Genomic DNA, 27,844 nt, shown 5'->3' with positions numbered 1-27,844 from the left:
CAATACAAAAATAATGCCTTTGTCCAAACATATATTCATACCTTCATATAAATTACTTTCACCAAACAGCAAAAGTATCAACAACCACAGAAGGACCAACATCATCCCTTGGCTTAACAACAACCTCATCATCAGCAACGACAACAACTACTGTCATCTCAGTTCCCACACCAGTTGTGTCTGTTAAAGCCACTCTGTTGGAACCTTTTGTGGAAGTATTGAACAATCGCAGCAGTGAACAATACAAAGAACTTGAAACACAAGTGGTATCGATGGTGGGTACAGATTTAAGTGATTACATTATTATAATATAATGAGCTCATCCATCCATCCATCCATCCATCCATTTATCAAACAGTTTTCCTCAACATTTGAGTCTGCATCATGCGCAAACTGGAATAAGTAGGGAAGCCCATACTTCCCTGTCTCCAGCCCCAACTTCTAGGTCTAACAGGGGGATAGGAGTTCTCCCTGGCCAGCTGTAAGACATTGTCCTTGCTGAGTGTTGTAGGTCTACTCCGTGGGTTCCTCACAGTTGGAGCAGGCTGGGCACCCTGTGTGGTGATCCTTAAAAGGGGGATACTGAGGTTCTCCCTGGCCAGCTGTAAGACATTGTCCTTGCTGAGTGTTGTAGGTCTACTCCGTGGGTTCCTCACAGTGGGAGCAGGCTGGGCATCCTGTGTGGTGATCTGATCCCAGGCCTTTCTGCATGGTAGGGCTCTGGTAGTCCCATGTCTGGGCGGGTTACAATCTGTCTGTCTGTTTGAGTCCGTAAGAGTCCTTTGAAACATTCTTTGTCTGCCTGTCACCATTGACCAGTTTACCTTGGGGGAAATAACTAGGAGATTTTAGCCCTTGACATCATCCATAGCTCCTAGGACCATTGTGGCAATCAAACCCATGGACCACATGAAGGTGGTTATTCTTGGAGGTGTCGTAATGATTGAATGCAACAATTCTTGTATGGAAACATGAAACACTAACTGTTGCTCTTTTGTTGTGAACTTTGATTCTTCTTTCAGTGTGACTTAATCTTCTTCCAAGCATTTGGGACTATTTTCATCCGCACCATTGTTATTGGATTTAGGTAATATTGGAAATATATGAACTGTTTTACTCAGTTTCATGATCCAGACTTGATATTAACTTTTTACTTTTTCTATTTAAGTCAACAAACAAAAAACACTGAAGTCGAAGTGGACCTCGAGTTCAACAATACAATATCAGCTGATCAAATCCCAGAATCTGATGTGGTTGTAGACACATTGGCACAAGCTGTGAATAGTCCAAACAACAATTTCCCCCTCACTTTTGACCCAGACTCAATTGTAGTCATTTGTAAGTCAAAATTTCCACTTTCTCTTCTGTTAAGATTGTTCCAAGGGTTATAAACTAATCTTTCCTTTTGTTTTCAATTTAGCTGCAGAAACAACAACAACAAAAACTCAGGAATCTTCAACAACAAACAGGGCTATATCAACAACTCATGGATTTCCAACTAATGAACTAACAAGCACTAAGACAACTGTTGACAGTTCAACTTCTGACAAATCAACAACTATTGACGACTCAACAGCACCTATTGACAAATCAACAAATACTGATGATAAATCAACAGCAAGTATTGACATAACACCTCTTTTTGATGCATCAACAATTGCTGTTGACAGATCTCCAACTGATGTTGATGGATCAAGAACTACTATTGACAGACCAACAACTGTTGTTGGGTCAACAATTGAAGTTAATGAATCAACAACACCTATTGAAAAATCAACTACTATTGTTAAATCAACAGCAACTACAGATGATTCAACACCTACTATTGACAAATCAACAATTGATGAATTGACAGCGACTACTGACAAAATAACTACTATTGATAAATCCACAACTACTATTGAGGAATCAAGAACTGTTGTTGATGGAGCAACAGCTGTTAATGGATCAACAACTATTGCCATAACTACTTTCAACAAATCAACAACAACTATTGACGAATCAACAGTTGTTGACTCAACAATTATAATTGATGGCTCAACTACTATTGACAAATCAACTACTATTAATGTATCAACAGCTGATGTTGGATCAACAATTGAACTTGACAGCCCAACAACTACTGACAAATCAACAACTACTCACGAATCAACAGCAATGGCTGAGGAATCAACAATTACCGTTGATGAATCAACTGCTACTATTGGCAAATCAACACCTCTTGTTGATGCATCAACAATTGCTGTCGACAGATCAACAACTGCTCTTGATGGATTAACTACTCTTGATGAATCAACTATTGTTGAGAAATCATCAGCAACTATTGATGAATCAACAACTGCTATTGACAAATCAACAACTATTGATGAATCAACAGCAACTACTGACAATTTAACAACAACTATTGATAAATCCACAGTTACTGTTGATGGATCAACACCTCTTGTTGATGCATCAACAATTGCTGTCGACAGATCCACAACAATTGATGGATCAACAACTATTGACACATCAACAGTTGTTGTAAAATCTACAATTACTCTTGATGAATCAACAGTGACTATTGATGAATCCAAAGTTACTGTTGATGAATCAACAATTGCTGTACACAGATCAACAACTGTTCTTGATGAATTGACTATTGATGAATCAACAACTACTACTAAAAAATCAACAGCAACTATTGACAAATCGACAGCTGTCTTTGAATCAACAATTTTAGTTGATGGATCAAGTACTATTGACAAATCGACAAGTATTGACAAATTTACAACCATTATTGACAAATCAACACTTAATGTTGAAGAATCAACACCTCTTGTTGATGCACCAACACTTTCTGTTAATGGATCAACAACTGGTATTGATGGATCGACTTCTATTGATCAATCAACAAGTTCTTTTGATCAATCAACAGCTGTTGCTAGCTCAACAATTGTAGGTGACGGATCAATAACTGCTGACAAATCAACTACTATTGATGAAACGACAACTACTGACAAATCAACTACTACTGACAAATCAACACCAAGTATTGATGAATCGACAGCTGTTGTCGGATCAACAATTGATGTTGACGGATCAACAACAATTGACCAATCAATTTCTGATGTATCAACAGCGACTACTGACAAATCAACAAAAACTATTGCTGAATCAACAACTATTGCTGATAGACTGAAACCTGTTGATGCATCAACAACTATTGACAGATCAATGACAACTATTGGCGAATCAACTACCATTGAAACTCTTCACAAATCAACAGCAACTATTGATGAATCAGCAACTACTATTGATGGCTTAACCACTACTATTAGCAAATCAACAACTGTTGCTGATGGATTAACAACTAACAATGAAGTATCAACAACTACTGTTGACCGATCCACAACCAATGTTGATGAGCCAACAACCACTGACAAATCAATAACTACTATTGACAAATCAACCCCTTCTGTTGATGAATCAACAATTCTTAATGAATTAACTACTTATGTTGATGCATCAACAATTGTATTTCACAGATCAACAACTGCTGTTGACAAATCAACATCTGTTTTCGATGCAGCAACAATTGCTTTTGACGGAACAACCACTATTGACGAATCAACAACTGTTGGTTACAGTTCAACAATTACAGTTGACACATCATCAACTGTTGTTGATGAATCAACTGATATTGACAAATCCAAAAGTACTATTAACAAATCAACTACTGCTGTTGACGGATCCACAGGATCTGTTGATGAACCAACAGTGACTGTTGACAAGTCAACAGCTACTAGGGAAAAATCAACAACTACAACTGATGAATCAACAGCAAGTAGTGACATAACACCTGTTGACGAATCGACAGAGACTATTGCTGTATCAACAGCTACTACTTACAAATCAACAGAATCAATTGGCAAATCCACAGCTACAATCGACAAATCAACAGATACTACTGATGAACCAACAACTACTATTGATAATTCAACACCTGTTTTTGATGCATCAACAAATGCTTTTGACGGAACAACTATTATTGATGAATCAACCACTGTTGCTGACGGTTCAACAATTATAGTTGATGCATCAACAACAGTTGTTGATGAATCAACAGCAAGTATTGACAAATCGACTGCTGTTGATGGATCTACAACTGTTGAGGGATCGTCAACAAATGTTGACCAATCGACAACTGTTGACAAATCAACAACTACTGACAAATTGATTGTTGATGTATTAACAACTACTTTCGACAAATCAACAACCACTGATAAATTAACAACTACTGAGGAAACAATGACATCTATTGACGAATCAACAGCTACTACTGATAACTCAAGAACTCCGACTGACAAAACAACTGCTGTTGACAAATCAACTACTGCTGTTGACCGATCGACAGGATCTGTTGATGAACCAACAGTGACTGTTGACATGTCAACAGCTACTGTGGACAAATCAACAAATACAACTGATGAATCAACAGCAACTATTGACAAAACAACTGCTGTTGAAGGATCAACAACTGCTGACGGATCGACAACAACTGATGAATCGACAAAAACTATTTCTGTATCAACAGCTACTACTTACAAATCAATAACTGCAGCTGAATCGACAACTGCTGCCAAATCAACAACCAGCCACGAACCGACAACAACTACTGACGAATCAACAACCACTATTGCTGTAGCAAAAGCTACTACTTACATATCAACAACTATTGACAAATCAACTGAATCTATTGGCGAATCCACAGCTACGATTGACAAATCAACAGTAACTATTGATGAACCAACAACAACTACTGACGGATCAACAACTACTTTTGACAAATCAACACCTGTTTTTGATGCATCAACAAATCCTTTTGACGGGACAACTATGACTGATGAATCAACCACTGTTGCTGACAGTTCAACAATTATAGTTGACGCATCAACAACTGTTGTTTATGAATCAACTACTACTAATGAATCAAAAGCTACTATAGACAAATCAACCACTGATGTTGATGGATCGACGGAAATTGTTGACAAACAAACAGTGACTGTTGACAAGACAACATCTACTATGGACAAATCAACAACTACAACTGATGAATCTACAGCAACTATCGACATATCGGCTGCTGTTGACGCATCAACAATTGTTGAGGGATTGTCAACAAATGTTGACCAACTGACAACTGTTCACAAATCGACAACAACTGTTGACGAATCCACAACATCTACTGAATTGACTATTGATGAATCAACAACTACTTTTGGCAAATCAACAACCACTCATGAATTAACAACTACTAAGCAACCAATGACATCTATTGACGAATCAACAGCTACTACTGACAACTCAAGAACTCCTATTGGCAAATCAACCATTCCTATCGACAAATCAATGGCAACTATTGGCCAATCAACTACCAATGACGAATCGACAGCAACTCCTGACAAATCATCAGCAACTATTGACAATTTAGGAACTACTATTGATGACTTAACCACTACTATTAGCAAATCAACAGCTGTTGCTGATGGATTAACAACTAACAATGACGTATCAACAACAACTGTTGATGAACCAACAACAACTGTTGATGAACCAACAACAACTGCTGATGAACCAACAACAACTGTTGATGAATCAACCAAATCAATAACTACTACTGACGAATCAACGCCTGCCGTTGACGAATCAACAACAACTCTTGATGAATCAACAACAACTCTTGATGAATCAACAAGTTATCTTGATACATCAACAACTCTATTTGACAGAGCAACAACTGCTGTTGACGTTTCGACAGGATCTGTTGATGAACCAACAGTGACTATTGACAAGTCAACAGCTACTATGGACAAATCAACAAATACAACTGATGAATCAACAGCAACTATTGACATATCGACTGCTGTTGACGGATCAACAATTGTTGAGGGATCGTCAAATAATGTTGACCGATCGACAACTGTTGACAAATCAACAACAACTGTTGACGAATCCACAACAACTACTGACGAAATGACTATTGATGAATCAGCAACTACTGTTGATGAACCAACAACAACTGTTGACGAATCAACAGCTACTACTGACAACTCAAGAACTCCTATTGGAAAATCAACCATTCCTATCGACAAATCAATGACAACTGTTGATAAACCAACCAAATCAATAATTACTACTGACAAATCAACACCTGTTGATGAACCAACCAAATCAATAACTACTATTGACAAATCAACACCCGCCATTGACAAATCAACAACTCTTGATGAATCAACAACTTACGTTGATACATCAATAACTGTATTTGACAGAGCAACAACTGCTGTTGACAAATCAACTACTGCTGTTGACGGATCGACAGGACCCGTTGATGAAACAACAGTGACTGTTGACAAGTCAAAAGCTACTATGGACAAATCAACAAACACAATTGATGAATCAACAGCAACTATTGACAAAACAACTGCTGTTGAAGGATCAACAACTGCTCACAGATCGACAACAACTACTGACAGATCGGCAACAACTACTGCTGAATCGACAACAACTATTGTTGTATCAACAGATATTACTAACAAATCAACACCTGCTGCCGACGTAAGAACTACTGACAAACCGACAACCACTGACAAATCAACAACTACTGACGAATCAACAACTATCGACAAACCGACAACTACTGACGAATCAACGACAACTATTGCTGTATCAACAGCAACTACTTACATATCAACAACTATCGACGGTTCAACAGAATCTATTGGCAAATCCACAGCTACGATTGACATATCAACAGAAACTATTGATGAACCAACAACAACTAAAGAAGGATCAACAACTACTAGGGACAAATCAACCACAACTATTGACGAATCGACTGCTGTTGACGGATCAACAACTGTTGAGGGATCATCAACAACTGTTGTTAAATCCACAACAACTACTCACAAAGTGACTATTGATGAATCAACAACTACTTTTGACAAATCAACAACCACTGTTGAAATAGCAACTACCGAAGAACCAATGACAACTATTGTCGTATCAACAGCTACTACTAAAAACTCAACACCTTCTATTGACAAATCAACAACTACTATTGAAAAATCAACAACTACTATTGACAAACAAACTACTACTATTGACGGATCAACAATGGATGAATTAACAACTACTGATGAATCAACAACAACAACTCAGATAACTGCAGTGGTCTCAGGTCCTTCACGAGTAGTATCTATTGAAGCCACTCTAGAAGAACCTTTTGTGAAAGAACTGAAAAATCACAGCAGTGAACAATACAAAGAACTTGAAACACAAGTGGTATCAATGGTGCGTAAAGATTTAAGTTATTACAATTTCAGGCAAGAACTTGTTTAAAAGTTTTTGATGGACTCTGTGGAGGCTGACCTCCGTCATGGGTTCTGTCCGTTTATGGATAGAATGTCCATACACAGCCCTGGTGTACAGGATGCGAAGTTTGCCCATTCTTTCTTAGATCTAGAGGAGGCTGAGATGGGTCGGGGCAACACGTAGGCATTCCTGGAGTTGTGCTCCCGGCATGTCCAACGGGGAGAAAGTCTCGGGGCTGGGGTTCTCTCAGTTGAGCTGGAGACTGGGAAGTCTATAGCTCCATGCTTAGACCGCAGCCCACGTCACCCAATGCACATATGAAAATATGCACATATGAAAATGGATGGATGGATAGACTATATCATGAGATATTGAGTTAATGCAACTATTTTCATTCATCACTTACTTTTACTAAAGTCAACTGATTCTTTTTACAGTGTGACTCGATCTTCTTCCAAGAATTTGGAACCATTTTCATCCGCACCATTGTTAATGGATTTAGGTAATATTTGAAATACAGGAAGCATGTGGCAATTTCAACTTGCTCTCCAATCTAAATGCATCATCTTCTATTTTCTTTTTAGTCCACAACAGGGAAACACAAAAGTTGAAATGGAGTTGAAGTTCAACAATTCGGTTCCGACTGATCAGATCCCAGAAGCTGATGTGGTTGTTGAGACATTGGTACAAGCTGTGAATAGTACCAACAACAATTTCCCGCTCACTTTTGTTCCAGACTCAATTGCAGTCATTTGTAAGTTGAAGACTTCTGTCACCACTCACCACCACAAAATTCTCTTCAGTTAGCATCAATTCATTTTTGTTGTTGTTGTCAATTATTTTTATTTAAACAGCCAAAGCATTGGAAACTACAACAACTGATGGACCATCACCTACACATGCCCCAACTGCCACCCATGTCCCTACCACTCAACAGCCAACCATCACCCATGGGCCAACAATCACCAATGTCCCTACAGCTGTTGATCCAACCACCACCCACATCCTCAAAACTCAAGGGAAAACCACCACTCATGAGCCAACCACTACCAATGTCCCTATAACTCAAGGGCCAACCCCCACTGATGGGCCAACCACCACCCATGCCCCAGCAACTCAAGGGCCAACCCCCACTCATGGGCCAACTACCCCTCATATCCCTACAACCCAAGGGCCAACCCCCACTGATGGGCCAACCACCACCCATGTCCCTATAACTCAAGGGTCAACCACCACTGATGGGCCAACCACCACCCATGTCCCTGCAACTCAAAGGCCAACAACCACCACCCATGTCCCTGCAACTCAAGGGCCAACCCCCACTGATGGGCCAACCACCACCCAAGTCCCTGCAACTCAAGGGCCAGCCACGACTCATGGGCCAACTACAACTGATAGGCCAACCACCAACCATGTCCCTGCAACTCAAGGGCCAGCCACGACTCATGGGCCAACTACAACTGATGGGCCAACCACCACCCATGTCCCTGCAACTCAAGGGCCAGCCACGACTCATGGGCCAACCACTACCAATGTCCATACAACTCAAGGGCCAAGCCCCACTCATGGGCCAACTACCCCTCATATCCCTACAACCCAAGGGCCAACCCTCACTGATGGGCCAACCACCACCCATGTCCCTATAACTCAAGGGCCAACCACCACTGATGGGCCAACCACCACCCATGTCCCTGCAACTCAAGGGCCAACCACGACTCATGGGCCAACTACAACTGATGGGCCAACCACAACCCATGTCCCTGCAACTCAAGGGCCAGCCACGACTCATGGGCCAACCACTACCAATGTCCATACAACTCAAGGCCCAAGCCCCACTCATGGGCCAATTACCCCTCATATCCCTACAACCCAAGGGCCAACCCTCACTGATGGGCCAACCACCACCCATGTCCCTGCAACTCAAGGGCCAACCACCACTGATGGGCCAACCACCACCCATGCCCCAGCAACTCAAGGGCCAACCCCCACTCATCGGCCAACTACCACTGATATCCCTACAACCCAAGGGCCAACTACCACTCATGGACCAACCTCCACCCATGTCCCTGCAACTCAAGGGCCAGCCACGACTCATGGGCCAACTACAACTGATGGGCCAACCACCACCCATGTCCCTGCAACTCAAGGGCCAGCCACGACTCATGGGCCAACTACAACTGATGGGCCAACCACCACCCATGTCCCTGCAACTCAAGGGCCAGCCACGACTCATGGGCCAACCACGACCAATGTCCCTACAAATCAAAGGCCAACCACCACTCATGGACCAACCCCCACCCCTCTCTCTGCAACTCAAGGGCCAACCACCAACCTTGTCCCTGCAACTCAAAGGACAACTGCTGCAAATCTAACAAGTCCAGCAGCAGTCCCCACGTCTTCACCACCGGTTGTTGTGTTGTCAGCAACTTTGGAGGAGCCGTTTGTGGAAGAGTTCAACGATGTCAACAGTGCACAGTACCAAGCTCTTGAAAACAGAGTTGTCACATCAGTGGGTCCACTTGACATCTTTTTTCTTTTCTTTTAGATTAGCTTCTATCTTATAATTTGTCCTTTTTTTCCGTCCATGTTACAGTGTGACGCCATCTACAGGCAGAGATTCGGCTTTATCTTCATCCGCACCTTCGTTATTCGAATTTTGTAAGTCCATGCGATTGTTTCGCATAAGTGTATGTCAAACTGAGAAAACATTGTCAATTTTTGCAATACAGCCGCGCTGTGGTGTTGACGCGAATGGAAAACACGCGAGTGGACGTAGGACTGGAGTTCACGAACACATCTTCGACTCCTGCAGATGAGGTTGTTGTCGCCACCTTGGAGGAAACACTTGGTCAGCCTAACAACACGTTCAACGTCAGCCTCGTCGCCGAAAGCATTCAAGTCATTCGTGAGTCTACCACCGTGAACGCCTTAACAAACGTCTGCCGTCGTTATGTCCAAACTCTTATATTTTTTGTTCCATAATTTTGGCTGGTTAACAGGTAGTAGCAGGATTTTTTTCTTCTAGTAATTTTTCTTTTAGTAAAGTTGTTGTGGGGACAAAGGGTAACCAAGTGCCTTCCGATTGTCTTGCCAGAATCTCCACACACAACAAATTCGATGACAGCAAACCCCAACACCACCACGACTGCAGCAACGGCGGCCACCGAGAATTCCGTGACTAGCGCTACATCACTCACCACGCGGACTTTGAGGTTTACGTCCGTCGGCGAGATTTTCACAAGCGACTTGCTCAATCAGTCGTCAAATGCGTTTATCAGCCGAGCAGCGATCATCAAGACAACGGTGAGGTGCTAGGAATGTTACCTTATCCAAATTATTAAAGTAATAAAAAACCTACAACCACGCTTGATTCTCAGAATTTAAGCACTAGTGGAAAAAATAGGTTTTGGGACCAGAATCAGAACAAAGCATCTTCACTAATTGTCTTGGCTTCCAAAACCTGTATTATGACAAGAACGTTTGTTTCATAGCACTTGCACAATAATGACAAAAAAGACATTAGGAAGGTTACAAAAGTGCTAATTTGGTTGAATTCTGAGAAATAAGCATTCACCGTAATTTAGTTGTGAGCTCAAAATTTTGACTCCTTTTTTGAATGATGAGACTCGCCAGCATCCTTGATTATCAGCATTTGACAAACATAACATTGTGAGCCTCACAGCTTGTCTGGTGGAATGCTGAGAATTAAGTGTTCACGCTAATACAATACATTAGAACGTTGTGGAGGCCCACAACAAATGCTTGATTTTCAGCATTCACACTTTGATATTCACAGCGATGCTGAGAAGTGAGCATTCACACTCATTCTACTGTGAAGCGCCCCAAAACGTGAATCCAGCCAACTTATTCCAATGCCTGAGTCTCAGCATTCAAACTATAAGCAAAACAGAGATGATACATTATGATGCTTTGTCCACAGCTTGAACCACTCTACAACATCACATTTTCTTCATTTCACAACCTGACAGTAACGTCATTCAGGTAACGTACCAAACAACAAAAAAAACACCCCATATGAGTAGAACTCTTTGTCTTGCTGGGTATTCATGACTCAAGATTTTTTATTTATTTATTTTATTTGCAGTAACGGCTCCATTATCAACCACATGGACTTGAGATTCGCATCTGGCTTGGTACCCGGCAATAATGCCATTGCTGACGTTTTAATCAACGCCGCGCCCAATATCACGGCCTTCAACGTGAACACCTCATCGATTTTTGTGGACGGCATACGTAAGCTATAAGTTAAAAAATATATATATATTTTTGCACAATTTTTAGAAGCTTATTGATTTATTTATGTATTTTTTTTAATAGTGGTTTCAAGCGGAGCGAGCCATAAGACGAGCCTCATCACCGCATCTTGCATGGTGCTGTTGTCATGGTTACTGGCAAACCAGCAGTAGCATCTTTGGGCCGGTTCGCCAAATAAGGGTCAGGAGGGCCCAAAACTGATGCCTGGAGATCGCCGATTGCCGTATCATTAAGTTACACGTATATGGTAATGTTGTATGATATAATTTCTGGGAGTTTATAATTTAACGCACAATTGTATATGAATTAACCACTTTGTAAACTGTATGAATATTAAAGCCTTTGCACACTGAAAAGGAATTAAAGTTTGTGTACACTGTATACAAATTACAGCCTTTGCACGTTGTGTAGAGAATTAAAGCCTTTAGACAATCTTTCAAAATTAAAGCCTGTAGACGCTATTCAAATAAAAGCTTTGTACACTGTATAAGAATTGAAGCCTTTAAACATTCTATTGGATTAAAGCCTTTGTACACTGCATACTAATTAAAGCCATTTTACACTACATGCTAATTAAAGTCTTTTTGCACTGTATACTAATTAAAACTTTGTACGCTGTATAAACATGAACGTTTTTGCTCCTTGTTTAAGATTTGAAACCTTTAGACTACAAGAAATAAAATCTTGGTACACTGTATGAAAATTAAAGTCTTTAGACACTACCATGAATTAAAGCTTTTGGTCACTATTTTAGAATTGAAACCTTTAGACTACAAGAATTAAAATACTAATCAAATCCTTTGTAGACTATAACACCAAAAGACTTTGAGCGCTGTGTAGAAATTAAAGCATTTGTACAGTATATAATAAAAGTCCGGCCTGGGGGCTAAACGCGGCCCATGTTCAAATATCTACCGGCCCACAGCCTCTGGCATAGAATTAATAATGAGTGTCCAGGCAGTAGTGATCACGGTACAAAATACACATAAAAAATACAAAAAAAAAATAAAAAGCTGTACATTTCACCACCAGGTGGCCGCAGACCTGTGGCTGTGCCCTCTTGGGTGGAAATATCTTTATACAAATTAAAACCTTTGCTCACTATATAAGAATTAAAGCCATTGTAGGCAGTGTAAATATGAAATTCAGTATCCAGTGGTTTTGCGTTCTATCACTATATGGCCCTGATATTCTTTCTTTCTAATATAGACATTGTAGTTAATACAGAGCAGGGATTCATTGTACTCTTTTTGAAGGACTCTTTTGCAATGTCACCCGGTCACAACAGGTGGCTCAATGTGCCTTGTGCCATCTAGTGGAAGAGCATTTAATTGTATTCCCTGTCACGATACGTCACTGGCATAGATAGATGGACAAATCTGCATTTTTAGTTGTCAATAAATAATTCTTTTCAGACCAATTAAGGTAAATGGGATTCTATTCCTCAGCGGTGAGTGGGAATCGCTGTACGAGATAGACGCTCGCAATAAAACGTAATTACGGGGCTTTCTCAGAGTTACATGCGCATTGTACAAAAAACTGAGGCGTCATGTTGAAGTAGTTTTGTTTCCAAAAGTGCAACTTTAGAAGGGTCATTCCGGAATTGGAAGACATTCTGGCTTGAAAAATAAACCTTCACTTTATTTTCTGCTACATATTCATCAATGATAATAAAAATAATAATTATTATGAATAATTAATATTAATAAATAATAGTCATTATTATAATTATATTATATTAATAATAATTATTATTATTATTATTATTATTGTTATCATTATAATATTAAGTATTATTATTATTATTGTTATTATTATTTTGGTGGGATTTCCTGGGACACATTCCATGAATAATAATAATCTAAAATATCATGTTTATTACAATAAATGTTCCAAGAGACAAGAGCCAGCAATGAAACAAATAATACCCCCAATAAGAAATATAAACGTTTTATTTAAGATTCAATTTGGTCATTTGGTGTGGGACAAGAGAAAAATGGCATTTTAGGGGAACTCTAGATTTATTTGGTATTTTTAAAACTATTTTAAAGCATTCTTTTCATTAGATTTTTTTAGATTTGGTCTCAGGACAAGTGAATTCACTCAAACTGCATGCTTTAGTATTTTGTATGTGGATTATTGAAAATTTGACTGGTGTGACGTAAAACGAAATGTTAAACCAACAACAGTGTGACATGAATGAAGACGTCACGAGGATCATATTTTTTTTCGTCGCTTCGTTGCTGCAGTACAAATAGAACCCTGGGAGTGTATCATTGTCAGGTTTAGCTTTTTTTTTTTTTTTTTTTTTGCAGTGAGCGATGCATGGGTTTGGCTGCGTTGCTCATTCTTTATTTGCTGAATATGTCACATTGGAAATCAGGCGGAATGCTCGGCGACAAAAGAATGGAGGGTGTGAGTGACTGCTGACAGCCCTGATGCAGGAATTGTTCAATAATATTTTACAACATTGCAGCCAAATGCATCACCTTGGGCTCACGCCAAATGCCTTTTGTAACGTTGCGTTATAAAAGCCACTGGGAAAGATGCAAAAGTGACACTCAACAAGGTGAAGTCTCAAACTGGATATACCAAAATACAAAAAAGGAAAATCTTTAGAGAACAAGATAAGTTTCCGCGTTGATTTTATTCATCATAATTTAAGGTATGTGTATTTTTTCTCCCCTTTAATTCTTGAACGTTGAAATATTTTGGGTGAATGTAACTTTAGATTTCTGGTCGTGCTCCTCCAAGACTAAAACTTTTTGTAAGTTTTAAATTAACTAACAGTACAAATTAGTATTTTGATAGTTTTTGTCAATATAATTAATATTTTCTCGTGTATATTTAATCATATTAGCAAGATTGAAAATTAGAAGGGATGTGATATGCATGATTTATAATTTTATTTTATGACTGTTTAAGACATTTCAATTTCACTGGTTTAATTGTATTTAGAAATTATTTTAAACATTTTTTTTTTTTTTTTTTACAATAATCACTTCAGCTAAATGGTCAAAAGTGCGGAAGACAAATGAAAAGTGCAGGTTTAAATTTATTATTTTTTTCCTTAATCAAATTATATCCCATTTTACTTTTTACTAATGATTTTGATAATATGGATTCATTTAAGATAATAATTGTCATAGAAATGAACAAAAGTGTGTGTGACGGGAATCGTGACAAGCCATTTTTTATTAATTATGGACAATATGTTAGTTTATTAAAATGTTTCATTGAGGTGGAACTACGACTTGATTGTAAGGACACACATTGCTGCCACCCATCTGCATGTTTGTTTAATTAATATTTTCCATTGTATAGAACAAACCAAACTAGCTGCTCATTCGACGGACGATGGCAATGTCCCTAATTCTAACAAGTAACTTGATCTGTTCAAATATAGTGGGTGACATATTTCCTAGTCCTGTACAACTCAACTCAAGGGCCGACCACCATCCACGTCCCTGCAGCTCAAGGGCAAACCACGACTCATGCGCTGGGTTGTTGACGCGAATGGTAAACACGCGAGCGGATGTAGGACCGAAGATCAGGAGCACATCTTCGACTCCCCGCGGTTGAGGTTGTCGTCGCCACCTTAGAGGACACAACAACACGTTCAACGTCAGCCTCGTCGCCGAAAGCATTCAAGTCATTCGTGAGTCTACCGCCGTGAACGCCTTGACAAATGTCTGCCGCCGTGATGTTCAAACCCTTTAATTTTTTTTTTTGTGCCATAGGTTTGGCTGTTTAACAGGTAATAGCAGGAATTTTGGTTCTAGTGATTTTTCTTTTAGTAAACAAAGGGTTAACCAAGTGTCTTCCGATTGTCTTGCCAGAATCTGACTTGCTCAATCAGTCGTCTTCTGCGTTTAGCAGCTGAGCGGCCATCTTCAAGATGACGGCGAGGGGCTAGGAATGCTCCCTTATCCAAATTATTAAGGCTACGAGTACCAGGAGTGACACTACAAGAACTACGAGACCCGTCAATTTCACGCATTGCGCTCTGGTGCACTCTGACAATGACGTCATCGACTAAAATTATTATTACTCGCTGCTCGAGTGTCTAATAAAGGTATTTTGTTTCCTACAATTCTGTTGTGTGTATCAATTAATGTAAATTATGTCATATAAATAAATGAGAAACAGTTGTTGGAGCGCCTATTGTCCTGTGCGGCTCTCGCGCGGCGTGTGGGTCAGCTTTTATATTTTAAAATAAATAAATAAATAAAAAAATACAGCTGGTTTGGAGCCGAACGAAAGCAGACGCATGTCGCAAACGGCTTTACTGTGCTTCACTTAGAATAAGAGGAAGTAAATGGGAAGTACAGCACACAAAACAACTCTGTCCCGATCGCAGCCCGGAACTCTTTTTTTCCATGAGGAAATCATGTCAACAAGCACCACATAAGATCATTATTTGATTTATTTCAACTGTCTGGCATGCACTACTCACAACGTCATGACATGACATGATGTGACAGCCTATTTCACCACACCCGGCACGGCTCGATCCTCCTCCTCGCCGGGGCAGGGGGACTTTTTTTTACTCTGACTCGCTGTGTGTCAGCCAAACAATTCATCCTCAATATTTTGAAGCAGATGTAACGCCTCCTCTACTCTATAAGATTTTTTGGGATTTTTTTATTACAGATCATGGTGACCAGCAACGTTTCTCAACGCACCCGCTGTATGCTACAGAAACCTGGCGGTGCCGTCCCAGCGCGACGTGCCTTTGCACACTGCATAAGAATTAAAGCCTTTAGACACTCTATAAAACTTAAAGCCTGTAGACACTATTCAAATAAAGGCTTTGCACACTGTAAGAATTTAATTAGTTTGAGCCATTTTTCAATCATTTTCAGGGGCATGTACAGGTCTCAGCAGGGCTTCAATGCATTAACTCACGGTTTGTTTGTTCAGGCGAGGAGGTCCGGAGTCACGTAGTGGTTGCTTCCAAATGTCCAAATAATGTTTCCTAATGTCCAAATGATGCTTTCGGATAATGCTGAACTTGCAAAACCTTATTTGACCAAGGCTTGCTTGCACGCCTCGCTCTTTGTCCACGCACACAAATGACTTAAGGCGGCCATCTTGCTTTTTAACCATTGACCTCACCAAGGAGAGCACACCTCTAAATGCAGTAGCCATACCTGGCCATTGAGGCGGTTTACTAAAAAAAAAAAAAAAAAGACAATATAAAGATCAAGACTTCTACAACAAAGGTACAACTTCTACAATAATGTACCTCAGCTATAACAAAATGATTTACTTTCATTCCACGGACAAAAATACGTGATTTACACAAAAATACAACTGCTTTCAGAGAAAGTGGCTCCAACAACATTTTTTAGACGCTCTTCACGAATTAAACTTTTGATACACTGTATACAAATGAAAGCCTTTGCACACTGTATACTAATTAAAGTCATTTTACATTGTATCCTAATTCAAACCTTTTTACATTGTATACTAATTCAAACCTTTTTCCATTGTATACTAATTAAAGCCTTTTTACACTGTATGCAAATTAAAGTCTTAAGACACTGCCCCAGATTATTTTTTTTTTGGTCACGGTATAAGACTTGAAACCTATAGACAACAAGAATTAAAATTCTTGTACATTGTATACTACTCAAACTCTTTTGTAGATTGTAAAGAGAGCGTTTGAGCACTGTCTAGAAATTAAAGCTTTTGTACACGAATAAAGCCTAAGTTTAGACACTCCAGAGAATGTGAGAAAAACAACAACTCATAAGCGATTTGTGACCGGGAGTAAAAATAAATAAATAGAAATAATAAACTTGTTTTTCTGGGATTTACCAACACTGCTGTCTATTATTTGTTGCGCGGCCGCTGTCTTGATACAAATTAAAACCTTTGCACGCTGTATAAGAATTAAAGCCATTGTTGGCAGTATAAATATCAAATTCAGTGTCCAGTGGTTTTGCGTTCCATCACTAGATGGCCCTGATGTTCTTCCTTTCTAATATAGACATTATAGTTAATACACAACGTATAGCAACAGGTGTGCCTTGTACCATCTAGTGGAAGAGCATTTGACTGTACTCCCTGTCATTATACATCACTGGCATAGATAGATGAACAAATCTGCATTACGTCAAAAAATGATCATTTTTTGGGCCAATTAAGGTAAATGGGATTCTTTTTCTCAACGGTGGGTGGGAATCGCTGTACGAAATAGACGCTCGCAATAAAACGTAATTACAATTGCTCGTTCAATATCTTGCGTGCATGTTTTGCCTTCATATGACGTAATAATGGATGAATCATGGAATCGGTGTCGTTCTCAGCATTACATGCGCATTGTGCATAAAACCGAGGCACGTTGAAGCCGTTTTGTTTCCAAAAGCGCGACATTAGAAATGTTAAACCAACAACAGCGTGACATGAATGAAGACAGACGTCACGGGGATCATATTTTTCTCATCGCTTCATTGCTGCAGTACAATAGAACTCTGGGAGTGTATCGTTGCCACGAAAATTAGACACACTATAGTTTGCAATAGCCAATCACTTATATTCAATATTCTTTTTGATAACTTGGCGGGACAAGGGGAGGGAAAAAAAATCTATGCACAGAAAATAGATTTCTTTTTATTAACTTGCACGATCTGTGTACAGAGACGGAAGAAAAGAAATCCGTTGACATGACAACAAACCAATGATTTTTACAACATACGACATCAAACTGCATTATTTTCTTAAATGAAGCCATGAATGGGAAATATCTAATTTCTCACTGCTTCACGTTTCCCAATGTTGGTACCGTCTCTTTTTGTTCCCACAGTACAAGGCACCAAGAGCTCAACTCTCAATTTACATTTTCTTTGACATTGTGTCGTCATCCGAGCAAAAAATATAACCAGCATAATCTGACAAGGGAGAGAATAGCAAGTAAAGACATGAATCTTTAAATGTAGAGTAAAAGTACAGTCACCCAAAAAAAAATACTTAAGTACAGATAACATCAACTTTTGTACAGTTATCTCATCGCTTCATATGCACTATGAACATTTAGCTTTTTTTTCTTTTTTTTTTTAGGCAGTGAGCGACACGTGGGGTTCCGCCCACATTGCTCATTCTTTATTTGCTTTATGTCACATTGGAAATCAGGCGGAATGCGCGGCGACAAAAGAATGAAGGGTGTGAGTGACAGCTGACAGCCCTGATCCAGGAATTGTTCAATAATGTTTTACAACATTGCAGCCAAATGCATCACCTTGGGGTCACGCCAAACACCTTTTGTACCGTTGTGTTATAAAGGACTCTGGGAAAGATGCAAGGTGACACTCAGCAAGGTGAAGTCTCAAACTGGAAATACAAAAATACAACAAAGTAAATTCTGGAGAACACAAGATAAGTTTCAGCGTTGATTTTATTTATCACAATTTAAGGTATGTGTATTTTTTTCCCCCCATTAACTCTAAGTTAAAATTCATTTGGTGAATTTAACTTTGGATTTCTGTTTGCGTTCTTCCAAGACTAAAACTGTTCATGAAGTTTTATTTAACTAACAGCACTAATTAGTAAATTAATTGTTTTGGTCAATCTATTTAATATTTTCTAGTCTACTGTATATTTAATCATATTAGCAATATTAAAAAGTATTAAGGAATGTGATATGCAGGATTTATCGTTTTAATGGATAATTTAATTTCAGCGGTTTAATTGTGTTTAGATATTCTTTTATAAATATATATAATAAAGCTGAAGCGTTAGAAATATTTTCAATGTATTTTAAATTTTTTTTTTCATTATCATTTTTGCTAAATTAGCAAAAGTGAAGATGACAAACAGAAAGTTCAGGTGTCATTTATTCATTTTTTTCCCAAAGTCAAATGATATCTCATTTTACTTTTTAATAATAGCTTCCATTGATACTAAGGATTAATTTACAATACTAATAATTATCATCGAAATGAACAAACGTGTGTGTGTGGTGGGAAATCGTGACAAGCCATTTTTGTTTTTGTATTTTTTTTATGTGAATAATTATAGGAAATATGCTAGTTTATTAAAATGTTTGAATGAGGCAGAACTAAGACTTGATTGTAAGGACGCACATAGCTTCCACCCATTCGCATGTTTGTTTGATTAATATTTTCCATTGTACAGAGCAAACCAAACAAGATGCTTATTCGACGGATGATGGCAACGTTCATGATTCTAACAGGTAATGTGATCTGTTCAAACATAGTGGGTCACATATTTTGTCAAGTCCTGTACTGAAGACAAAAGGGTTAAAAAAAGTCATTTTTTTCCGCCAACAAAGGTTTGAGGACAACCAGAGCACTGGATCCAACATCGAGCACGATGACAACACCTGATCCAACAGAAACTGCAGGGACAGATGCAGTGAAAACAACGAAGGAATCAACAACAGTTGCCACAACAATGGCAATAATGACACTTGGCGACACAACAAGAGCTGCCACAACAACAGAAGAAACAACAACAGTTGCCACAACAACAGCAGTGACGACACTTGCCGACACAACAGCTGCCACAAAAACGGAAGAAACAACAACCGCTACGACAGAAGCAGTGACGACAATTGCCGACACAACAATAGCTGCCACAACAACGGAAGAAAAAACAACCGCTGCCACAACAACGGAAGAAACAACAACCGCTGCCACAACAATGGAAGAAACAACAACCGCTGCCACAACAACGGAAGAAACAACAACAGCTGCCACAACAACAGCAGTGACGACGATTGCCGACACAACAACAGCTGCCAAAACAACGGAAGAAACAACAACAGCTGCCACAACAACGGAAGAAACAACAACAGCTGCCACAACAATGGAAGAAACAACAGCAGCTGCCACAACAACAGCAGTGACGACGATTGCCGACACAACAACAGCTGCCACAACAACGGAAGAAACAACAGCTGCCACAACAACGGAAGAAACAACAACCGCTGACACAACAACGGAAGAAACAACAACAGCTGCCACAACAACAGCAGTGACGACGATTGCCGACACAACAACAGCTGCCACAACAACGGAAGAAACAAATACAGCTGCCACAACAACGGAAGAAACAACAACCGCTGCCACAACAACGGAAGAAACAACAACAGATGCCACAACAACGGAAGAAACAACAACAGCTGCCACAACAACAAAAGAAACAACAACAGCTGCCACAACAACGGAAGAAACAACAACAGCTGCCACAACAACGCAAGAAACAACAACAGCTGCCACAACAATGGAAGAAACAACAACAGCTGCCACAACAACAGCAGTGACGACGATTGCCGACACAACAACAGCTGCCACAACAACTGAAGAAACAACAACAGCTGCCACAACAACGGAAGAAACAACAACCGCTGCCACAACAACGGAAGAAACAACAACAGATGCCACAACAACGGAAGAAACAACAACAGCTGCCACAACAACGGAAGAAACAACAACAGCTGCCACAACAACGGAAGAAACAACAACAGCTGCCACAACAACGGAAGAAACAACAACAGCTGCCACAACAACGGAAGAAACAACAACAGCTGCCACAACAACATCAGTGACGACGATTGCAGACACAACAACAGCTGCCACAACAACGGAAGAAACAACAACAGCTGCCACAACAACGGAAGAAACAACAACCGCTGCCACAACAATAGAAGAAACAACAACCGCTGCCACAACAACGGAAGAAACAACAGCTGCCACAACAACAGCAGTGACGACGATTGCCGACACAACAACAGCTGCCAAAACAACGGAAGAAACAACAACAGCTGCCACAACAACGGAAGAAACAACAACAGGTGCCACAACAAGGGAAGAAACAACAACCGCTGACACAACAACGGAAGAAACAACAACAGCTGCCACAACAACAGCAGTGACGACGATTGCAGACACAATAACAGCTGCCAAAACAACGGAAGAAACAACAACAGCTGCCACAACAACAGAAGAAACAACAACAGCTGCCACAACAACGGAAGAAACAACAACAGGTGCCACAACAACGGAAGAAACAACAACAGGTGCCACAACAACGGAAGAAACAACAACAGGTGCCACAACAACGGAAGAAACAACAACAGCTGCCACAACAACGGAAGAAACAACAACTGCTGCCAGAACAACAGCTGCCACAACAATGGAAGAAACAACAACAGCTGCCACAACAACAGCAGTGACGACAATTGCCGACACAACAACAGCTGCCACAACAACGGAAGAAACAACAACAGCTGCCACAACAACGGAAGAAACAACAACCGCTGCCACAACAACGGAAGAAACAACAACCGCTGACACAACAACGGAAGAAACAACAACCGCTGCCACAACAATGGAAGAAACAACAACCGCTGCCACAACAACGGAAGAAACAACAACAGCTGCCACAACAACAGCAGTGACGACGATTGCCGACACAACAACAGCTGCCACAACAACTGAAGAAACAACAACAGCTGCCACAACAACGGAAGAAACAACAACCGCTGCCACAACAACGGAAGAAACAACAACAGATGCCACAACAACGGAAGAAACAACAACAGCTGCCACAACAACGGAAGAAACAACAACAGCTGCCACAACAACGGAAGAAACAACAACAGCTGCCACAACAACGGAAGAAACAACAACAGCTGCCACAACAACATCAGTGACGACGATTGCAGACACAACAACAGCTGCCACAACAACGGAAGAAACAACAACAGCTGCCACAACAACGGAAGAAACAACAACCGCTGCCACAACAATAGAAGAAACAACAACCGCTGCCACAACAACGGAAGAAACAACAGCTGCCACAACAACAGCAGTGACGACGATTGCCGACACAACAACAGCTGCCAAAACAACGGAAGAAACAACAACAGCTGCCACAACAACGGAAGAAACAACAACAGGTGCCACAACAAGGGAAGAAACAACAACCGCTGACACAACAACGGAAGAAACAACAACAGCTGCCACAACAACAGCAGTGACGACGATTGCAGACACAATAACAGCTGCCAAAACAACGGAAGAAACAACAACAGCTGCCACAACAACAGAAGAAACAACAACAGCTGCCACAACAACGGAAGAAACAACAACAGGTGCCACAACAACGGAAGAAACAACAACAGGTGCCACAACAACGGAAGAAACAACAACAGCTGCCACAACAACGGAAGAAACAACAACTGCTGCCAGAACAACAGCTGCCACAACAATGGAAGAAACAACAACAGCTGCCACAACAACAGCAGTGACGACAATTGCCGACACAACAACAGCTGCCACAACAACGGAAGAAACAACAACAGCTGCCACAACAACGGAAGAAACAACAACCGCTGCCACAACAACGGAAGAAACAACAACCGCTGACACAACAACGGAAGAAACAACAACCGCTGCCACAACAATGGAAGAAACAACAACCGCTGCCACAACAACGGAAGAAACAACAACAGCTGCCACAACAACAGCAGTGACGACGATTGCCGACACAACAACAGCTGCCAAAACAACGGAAGAAACAACAACAGCTGCCACAACAACGGAAGAAACAACAACAGCTGCCACAACAATGGAAGAAACAACAGCAGCTGCCACAACAACAGCAGTGACGACGATTGCCGACACAACAACAGCTGCCACAACAACAGAAGAAACAACAACCGCTGCCACAACAACGGAAGAAACAACAACAGCTGCCACAACAACGGAAGAAACAACAACAGCTGCCACAACAACAGCAGTGACGACGATTGCCGACACAACAACAGCTGCCACAACAACGGGAGAAACAACAACAGCTGCCACAACAACGGAAGAAACAACAACCGCTGCCACAACAACGGAAGAAACAACAACAGATGCCACAACAACGGAAGAAACAACAACAGCTGCCACAACAACGGAAGAAACAACAACCGCTGCCACAACAATGGAAGAAACAACAACCGCTGCCACAACAACGGAAGAAACAACAACAGCTGCCACAACAACATCAGTGACGACGATTGCAGACACAACAACAGCTGCCACAACAACGGAAGAAACAACAACAGCTGCCACAACAACGGAAGAAACAACAACCGCTGCCACAACAACGGAAGAAACAACAGCTGCCACAACAACAGCAGTGACGACGATTGCCGACACAACAACAGCTGCCAAAACAACGGAAGAAACAACAACAGCTGCCACAACAACAGAAGAAACAACAACCGCTGCCACAACAACGGAAGAAACAACAACAGCTGCCACAACAACGGAAGAAACAACAACAGCTGCCACAACAACAGCAGTGACGACGATTGCCGACACAACAACGGAAGAAACAACAACCGCTGACACAACAACGGAAGAAACAACAACAGCTGCCACAACAACAGCAGTGACGACGATTGCCGACACAACAACAGCTGCCACAACAACGGAAGAAACAACAACAGCTGCCACAACAACGGAAGAAACAACAACAGATGCCACAACAACGGAAGAAACAACAACAGCTGCCACAACAACGGAAGAAACAACAACAGCTGCCACAACAACGGAAGAAACAACAACCGCTGACACAACAACGGAAGAAACAACAACCGCTGCCACAACAACTGAAGAAACAACAGCTGCTACAACAACAGCAGTGACGACGATTGCCGACACAACAACAGCTGCCACAACAACTGAAGAAACAACAACCGCTACCACAACAACAGAAGAAACAACAACAGCTGCCACAACAGCAGCAGTGATGACACTTGCCGACACAACATCAGCTGCCACAACAACTGAAGAAACAACAACCGCTGCCACAACAACGGAAGAAACAACAACAGCTGCCACAACAACGGAAGAAAAAACAACCGCTGACACAACAACGGAAGAAACAACAACCGCTGCCACAACAATGGAAGAAACAACAACCGCTGCCACAACAACGGAAGAAACAACAACAGCTGCCACAACAACAGCAGTGACAACGATTGCCGACACAACAACAGCTGCCAAAACAACAGAAGAAACAACAACAGCTGCCACAACAACGGAAGAAACAACAACAGCTGCCACAACAACAGCAGTGACGACGATTGCCGGCACAACAACAGCTGCCAAAACAACGGAAGAAACAACAACAGCTGCCACAACAACGGAAGAAACAACAACCGCTGCTACAACAACGGAAGAAACAACAACCGCTGACACAACAACGGAAGAAACAACAACAGCTGCCACAACAACAGAAGAAACAACAACAGCTGCCACAACAACGGAAGAAACAACAACAGCTGCCACAACAACAGCAGTGACGACAATTGCCGACACAACAACAGCTGCCACAACAACGGAAGAAACAACAACAGCTGCCACAACAACGGAAGAAACAACAACAGCTGCCACAACAACGGAAGAAACAACAACAGCTGCCACAACAACGGAAGAAACAACAACAGCTGCCACAACAACGGAAGAAACAACAACAGCTGCCACAACAACATCAGTGACGACGATTGCAGACACAACAACCGCTGACACAACAACGGAAGAAACAACAACAGCTGCCACAACAACGGAAGAAACAACAACAGCTGCCACAACAACGGAAGAAACAACAACAGCTGCCACAACAACGGAAGAAACAACAACAGCTGCCACAACAACATCAGTGACGACGATTGCAGACACAACAACCGCTGACACAACAACGGAAGAAACAACAACAGCTGCCACAACAACAGCAGTGACGACAATTGCCGACACAACAACAGCTGCCACAACAACGGAAGAAACAACAACAGCTGCCACAACAACGGAAGAAACAACAACAGCTGCCACAACAACGGAAGAAAAAACAACCGCTGACACAACAACGGAAGAAACAACAACCGCTGCCACAACAATGGAAGAAACAACAACCGCTGCCACAACAACGGAAGAAACAACAACAGCTGCCACAACAACAGCAGTGACAACGATTGCCGACACAACAACAGCTGCCAAAACAACAGAAGAAACAACAACAGCTGCCACAACAACGGAAGAAACAACAACAGCTGCCACAACAACAGCAGTGACGACGATTGCCGGCACAACAACAGCTGCCAAAACAACGGAAGAAACAACAACAGCTGCCACAACAACGGAAGAAACAACAACCGCTGCTACAACAACGGAAGAAACAACAACCGCTGACACAACAACGGAAGAAACAACAACAGCTGCCACAACAACAGAAGAAACAACAACAGCTGCCACAACAACGGAAGAAACAACAACAGCTGCCACAACAACAGCAGTGACGACAATTGCCGACACAACAACAGCTGCCACAACAACGGAAGAAACAACAACAGCTGCCACAACAACGGAAGAAACAACAACAGCTGCCACAACAACGGAAGAAACAACAACAGCTGCCACAACAACGGAAGAAACAACAACAGCTGCCACAACAACGGAAGAAACAACAACAGCTGCCACAACAACATCAGTGACGACGATTGCAGACACAACAACCGCTGACACAACAACGGAAGAAACAACAACAGCTGCCACAACAACGGAAGAAACAACAACAGCTGCCACAACAACGGAAGAAACAACAACAGCTGCCACAACAACGGAAGAAACAACAACAGCTGCCACAACAACATCAGTGACGACGATTGCAGACACAACAACCGCTGACACAACAACGGAAGAAACAACAACAGCTGCCACAACAACAGCAGTGACGACAATTGCCGACACAACAACAGCTGCCACAACAACGGAAGAAACAACAACAGCTGCCACAACAACGGAAGAAACAACAACCGCTGCCACAACAACGGAAGAAACAACAACCGCTGACACAACAACGGAAGAAACAACAACAGCTGCCACAACAACAGAAGAAACAACAACAGCTGCCACAACAGCAACAGTGACGACACTTGCCGACACAGTAACAGCTGCCACAACAATGGAAGAAACATCAACAGTTGCCACAACAACGGAAGAAACAACAACAGCTGCCACAACAACAGATGTGACGACACATGCCGAACCGACAACAGCTGCCACAACAACGGAAGAAACAACAACCGCTGCCACAACAACGGAAGAAACAACAACCGCTGACACAACAACGGAAGAAACAACAACCGCTGACACAACAACGGAAGAAACAACAACCGCTGACACAACAACGGAAGAAACAACAACAGCTGCCACAACAACAGCAGTGACGACAATTGCCGACACAACAACAGCTGCCACAACAACGGAAGAAACAACAACAGCTGCCACAACAACAGAAGAAACAACAACAGCTGCCACAACAGCAGCAGTGACGACACTTGCCGACACAGTAACAGCTGCCACAACAATGGAAGAAACATCAACAGTTGCCACAACAACGGAAGAAACAACAACAGCTGCCACAACAACAGATGTGACGACACATGCCGAACCGACAACAGCTGCCACAACAACGGAAGGAACAATAACAGTTGCCACAATAACAGCCGTGTCGACACCTGCTGACACAACAACAGCTGCCACAACAACGGAAGGAACAACATCAGCTGCCACAACAAAGGAAGAAACAACAACAGTTGCGACAACAACGGAAGAAACAACAACAGCTGCCAAAACAACGAAAGAAACAACAACAGCTGCCACAATAACAGAAGAAACAACAACAGCTGCCACAACAACGGAAGAAACAACAACAGTTGCCACAACGATGGAAGAAACAACAACAGCTGCCACAACAGCAGCAGTGACGACACTGGCCGACACAACAACAGTTGCCACAACAACGGAAGAAACAACAACAGTTGCCACAGCAACGGAAGAAACAACAACAGTTGCCACAGCAACGGAAGAAACAACAACAGCTGCCACAATAACAGCTGTGACGACACATGCCGAACAAACAACAGCTGCCACAACAACGGGAGGAACAACAACATCTGCCAAAACAACGGAAGAAACAACAACAGCTGCCACAACAACGGAAGAAACAACAACAATTGCCACAACAACGGAAGAAGCAACAACAGTTGCCACAACAATTGGAGAAACAACAACAGCTGCCACAACAACGGAAGAAACAACAACAATTGCCACAACAACGGAAGAAGCAACAACAGTTGCCACAACAATTGGAGAAACAACAACCGCTGTCACAACAACGGAAGAAATGACAA

At 41.4% G+C, this 27,844-nt stretch overlaps 2 protein-coding genes across 2 annotated transcripts; both read left to right on the top strand.

The window, feature by feature from the left end:
* The first annotated feature begins 670 nt into the window (after positions 1 to 670).
* Positions 671 to 12,261, top strand: LOC147151103 (uncharacterized). The gene is made up of 13 exons (XM_086023720.1): positions 671 to 915; positions 1,023 to 1,087; positions 1,169 to 1,338; positions 1,421 to 7,335; positions 7,794 to 7,858; positions 7,941 to 8,110; positions 8,211 to 9,865; positions 9,950 to 10,014; positions 10,086 to 10,261; positions 10,451 to 10,659; positions 11,297 to 11,358; positions 11,462 to 11,610; positions 11,695 to 12,261. Exons 1-13 carry the CDS (start codon positions 901 to 903, stop codon positions 11,781 to 11,783), a joined length of 8,805 nt encoding a protein of 2,934 aa, XP_085879846.1. The 5' UTR covers positions 671 to 900; the 3' UTR covers positions 11,784 to 12,261.
* Positions 12,262 to 19,803: 7,542 nt separating this feature from the next.
* On the top strand, positions 19,804 to 27,139 carry LOC147151102 (uncharacterized). The gene is made up of 5 exons (XM_086024591.1): positions 19,804 to 19,828; positions 21,857 to 22,558; positions 22,934 to 24,399; positions 25,264 to 26,679; positions 27,113 to 27,139. The coding sequence occupies exons 1-5, from the start codon at positions 19,804 to 19,806 to the stop codon at positions 27,137 to 27,139; spliced, it is 3,636 nt and encodes a 1,211-aa protein (XP_085880717.1).
* Positions 27,140 to 27,844: the final 705 nt, after the last annotated feature.

Source organism: Filicampus tigris, chromosome 2 (genome assembly GCF_054856515.1).
Source record: "Filicampus tigris isolate MCC_2025a chromosome 2, RoL_Ftig_1.0, whole genome shotgun sequence".
Taxonomy (NCBI): Eukaryota; Metazoa; Chordata; class Actinopteri; order Syngnathiformes; family Syngnathidae; genus Filicampus; species Filicampus tigris.
Note: the sequence above shows the minus strand (reverse complement) of the source record. Positions and strands in the feature narration are given on the sequence as shown.

Coding starts and splice junctions, on each gene's coding strand:
- LOC147151103 (XM_086023720.1), top strand. Junction 1,339..1,420: donor AGACTCAATTGTAGTCATTT/GTAAGTCAAAAT, acceptor TTTTCAATTTAG/CTGCAGAAACAACAACAACA. Junction 11,611..11,694: donor GATTTTTGTGGACGGCATAC/GTAAGCTATAAG, acceptor TTTTTTTAATAG/TGGTTTCAAGCGGAGCGAGC.
- LOC147151102 (XM_086024591.1), top strand. CDS start 19,804: ATGGCAACGTTCATGATTCTAACAG. Junction 22,559..22,933: donor AACGGAAGAAACAACAACAG/GTGCCACAACAA, acceptor ACACAACAACAG/CTGCCACAACAACGGAAGAA. Junction 24,400..25,263: donor CAGCTGCCACAACAGCAGCA/GTGATGACACTT, acceptor GAAGAAACAACA/ACAGCTGCCACAACAACGGA.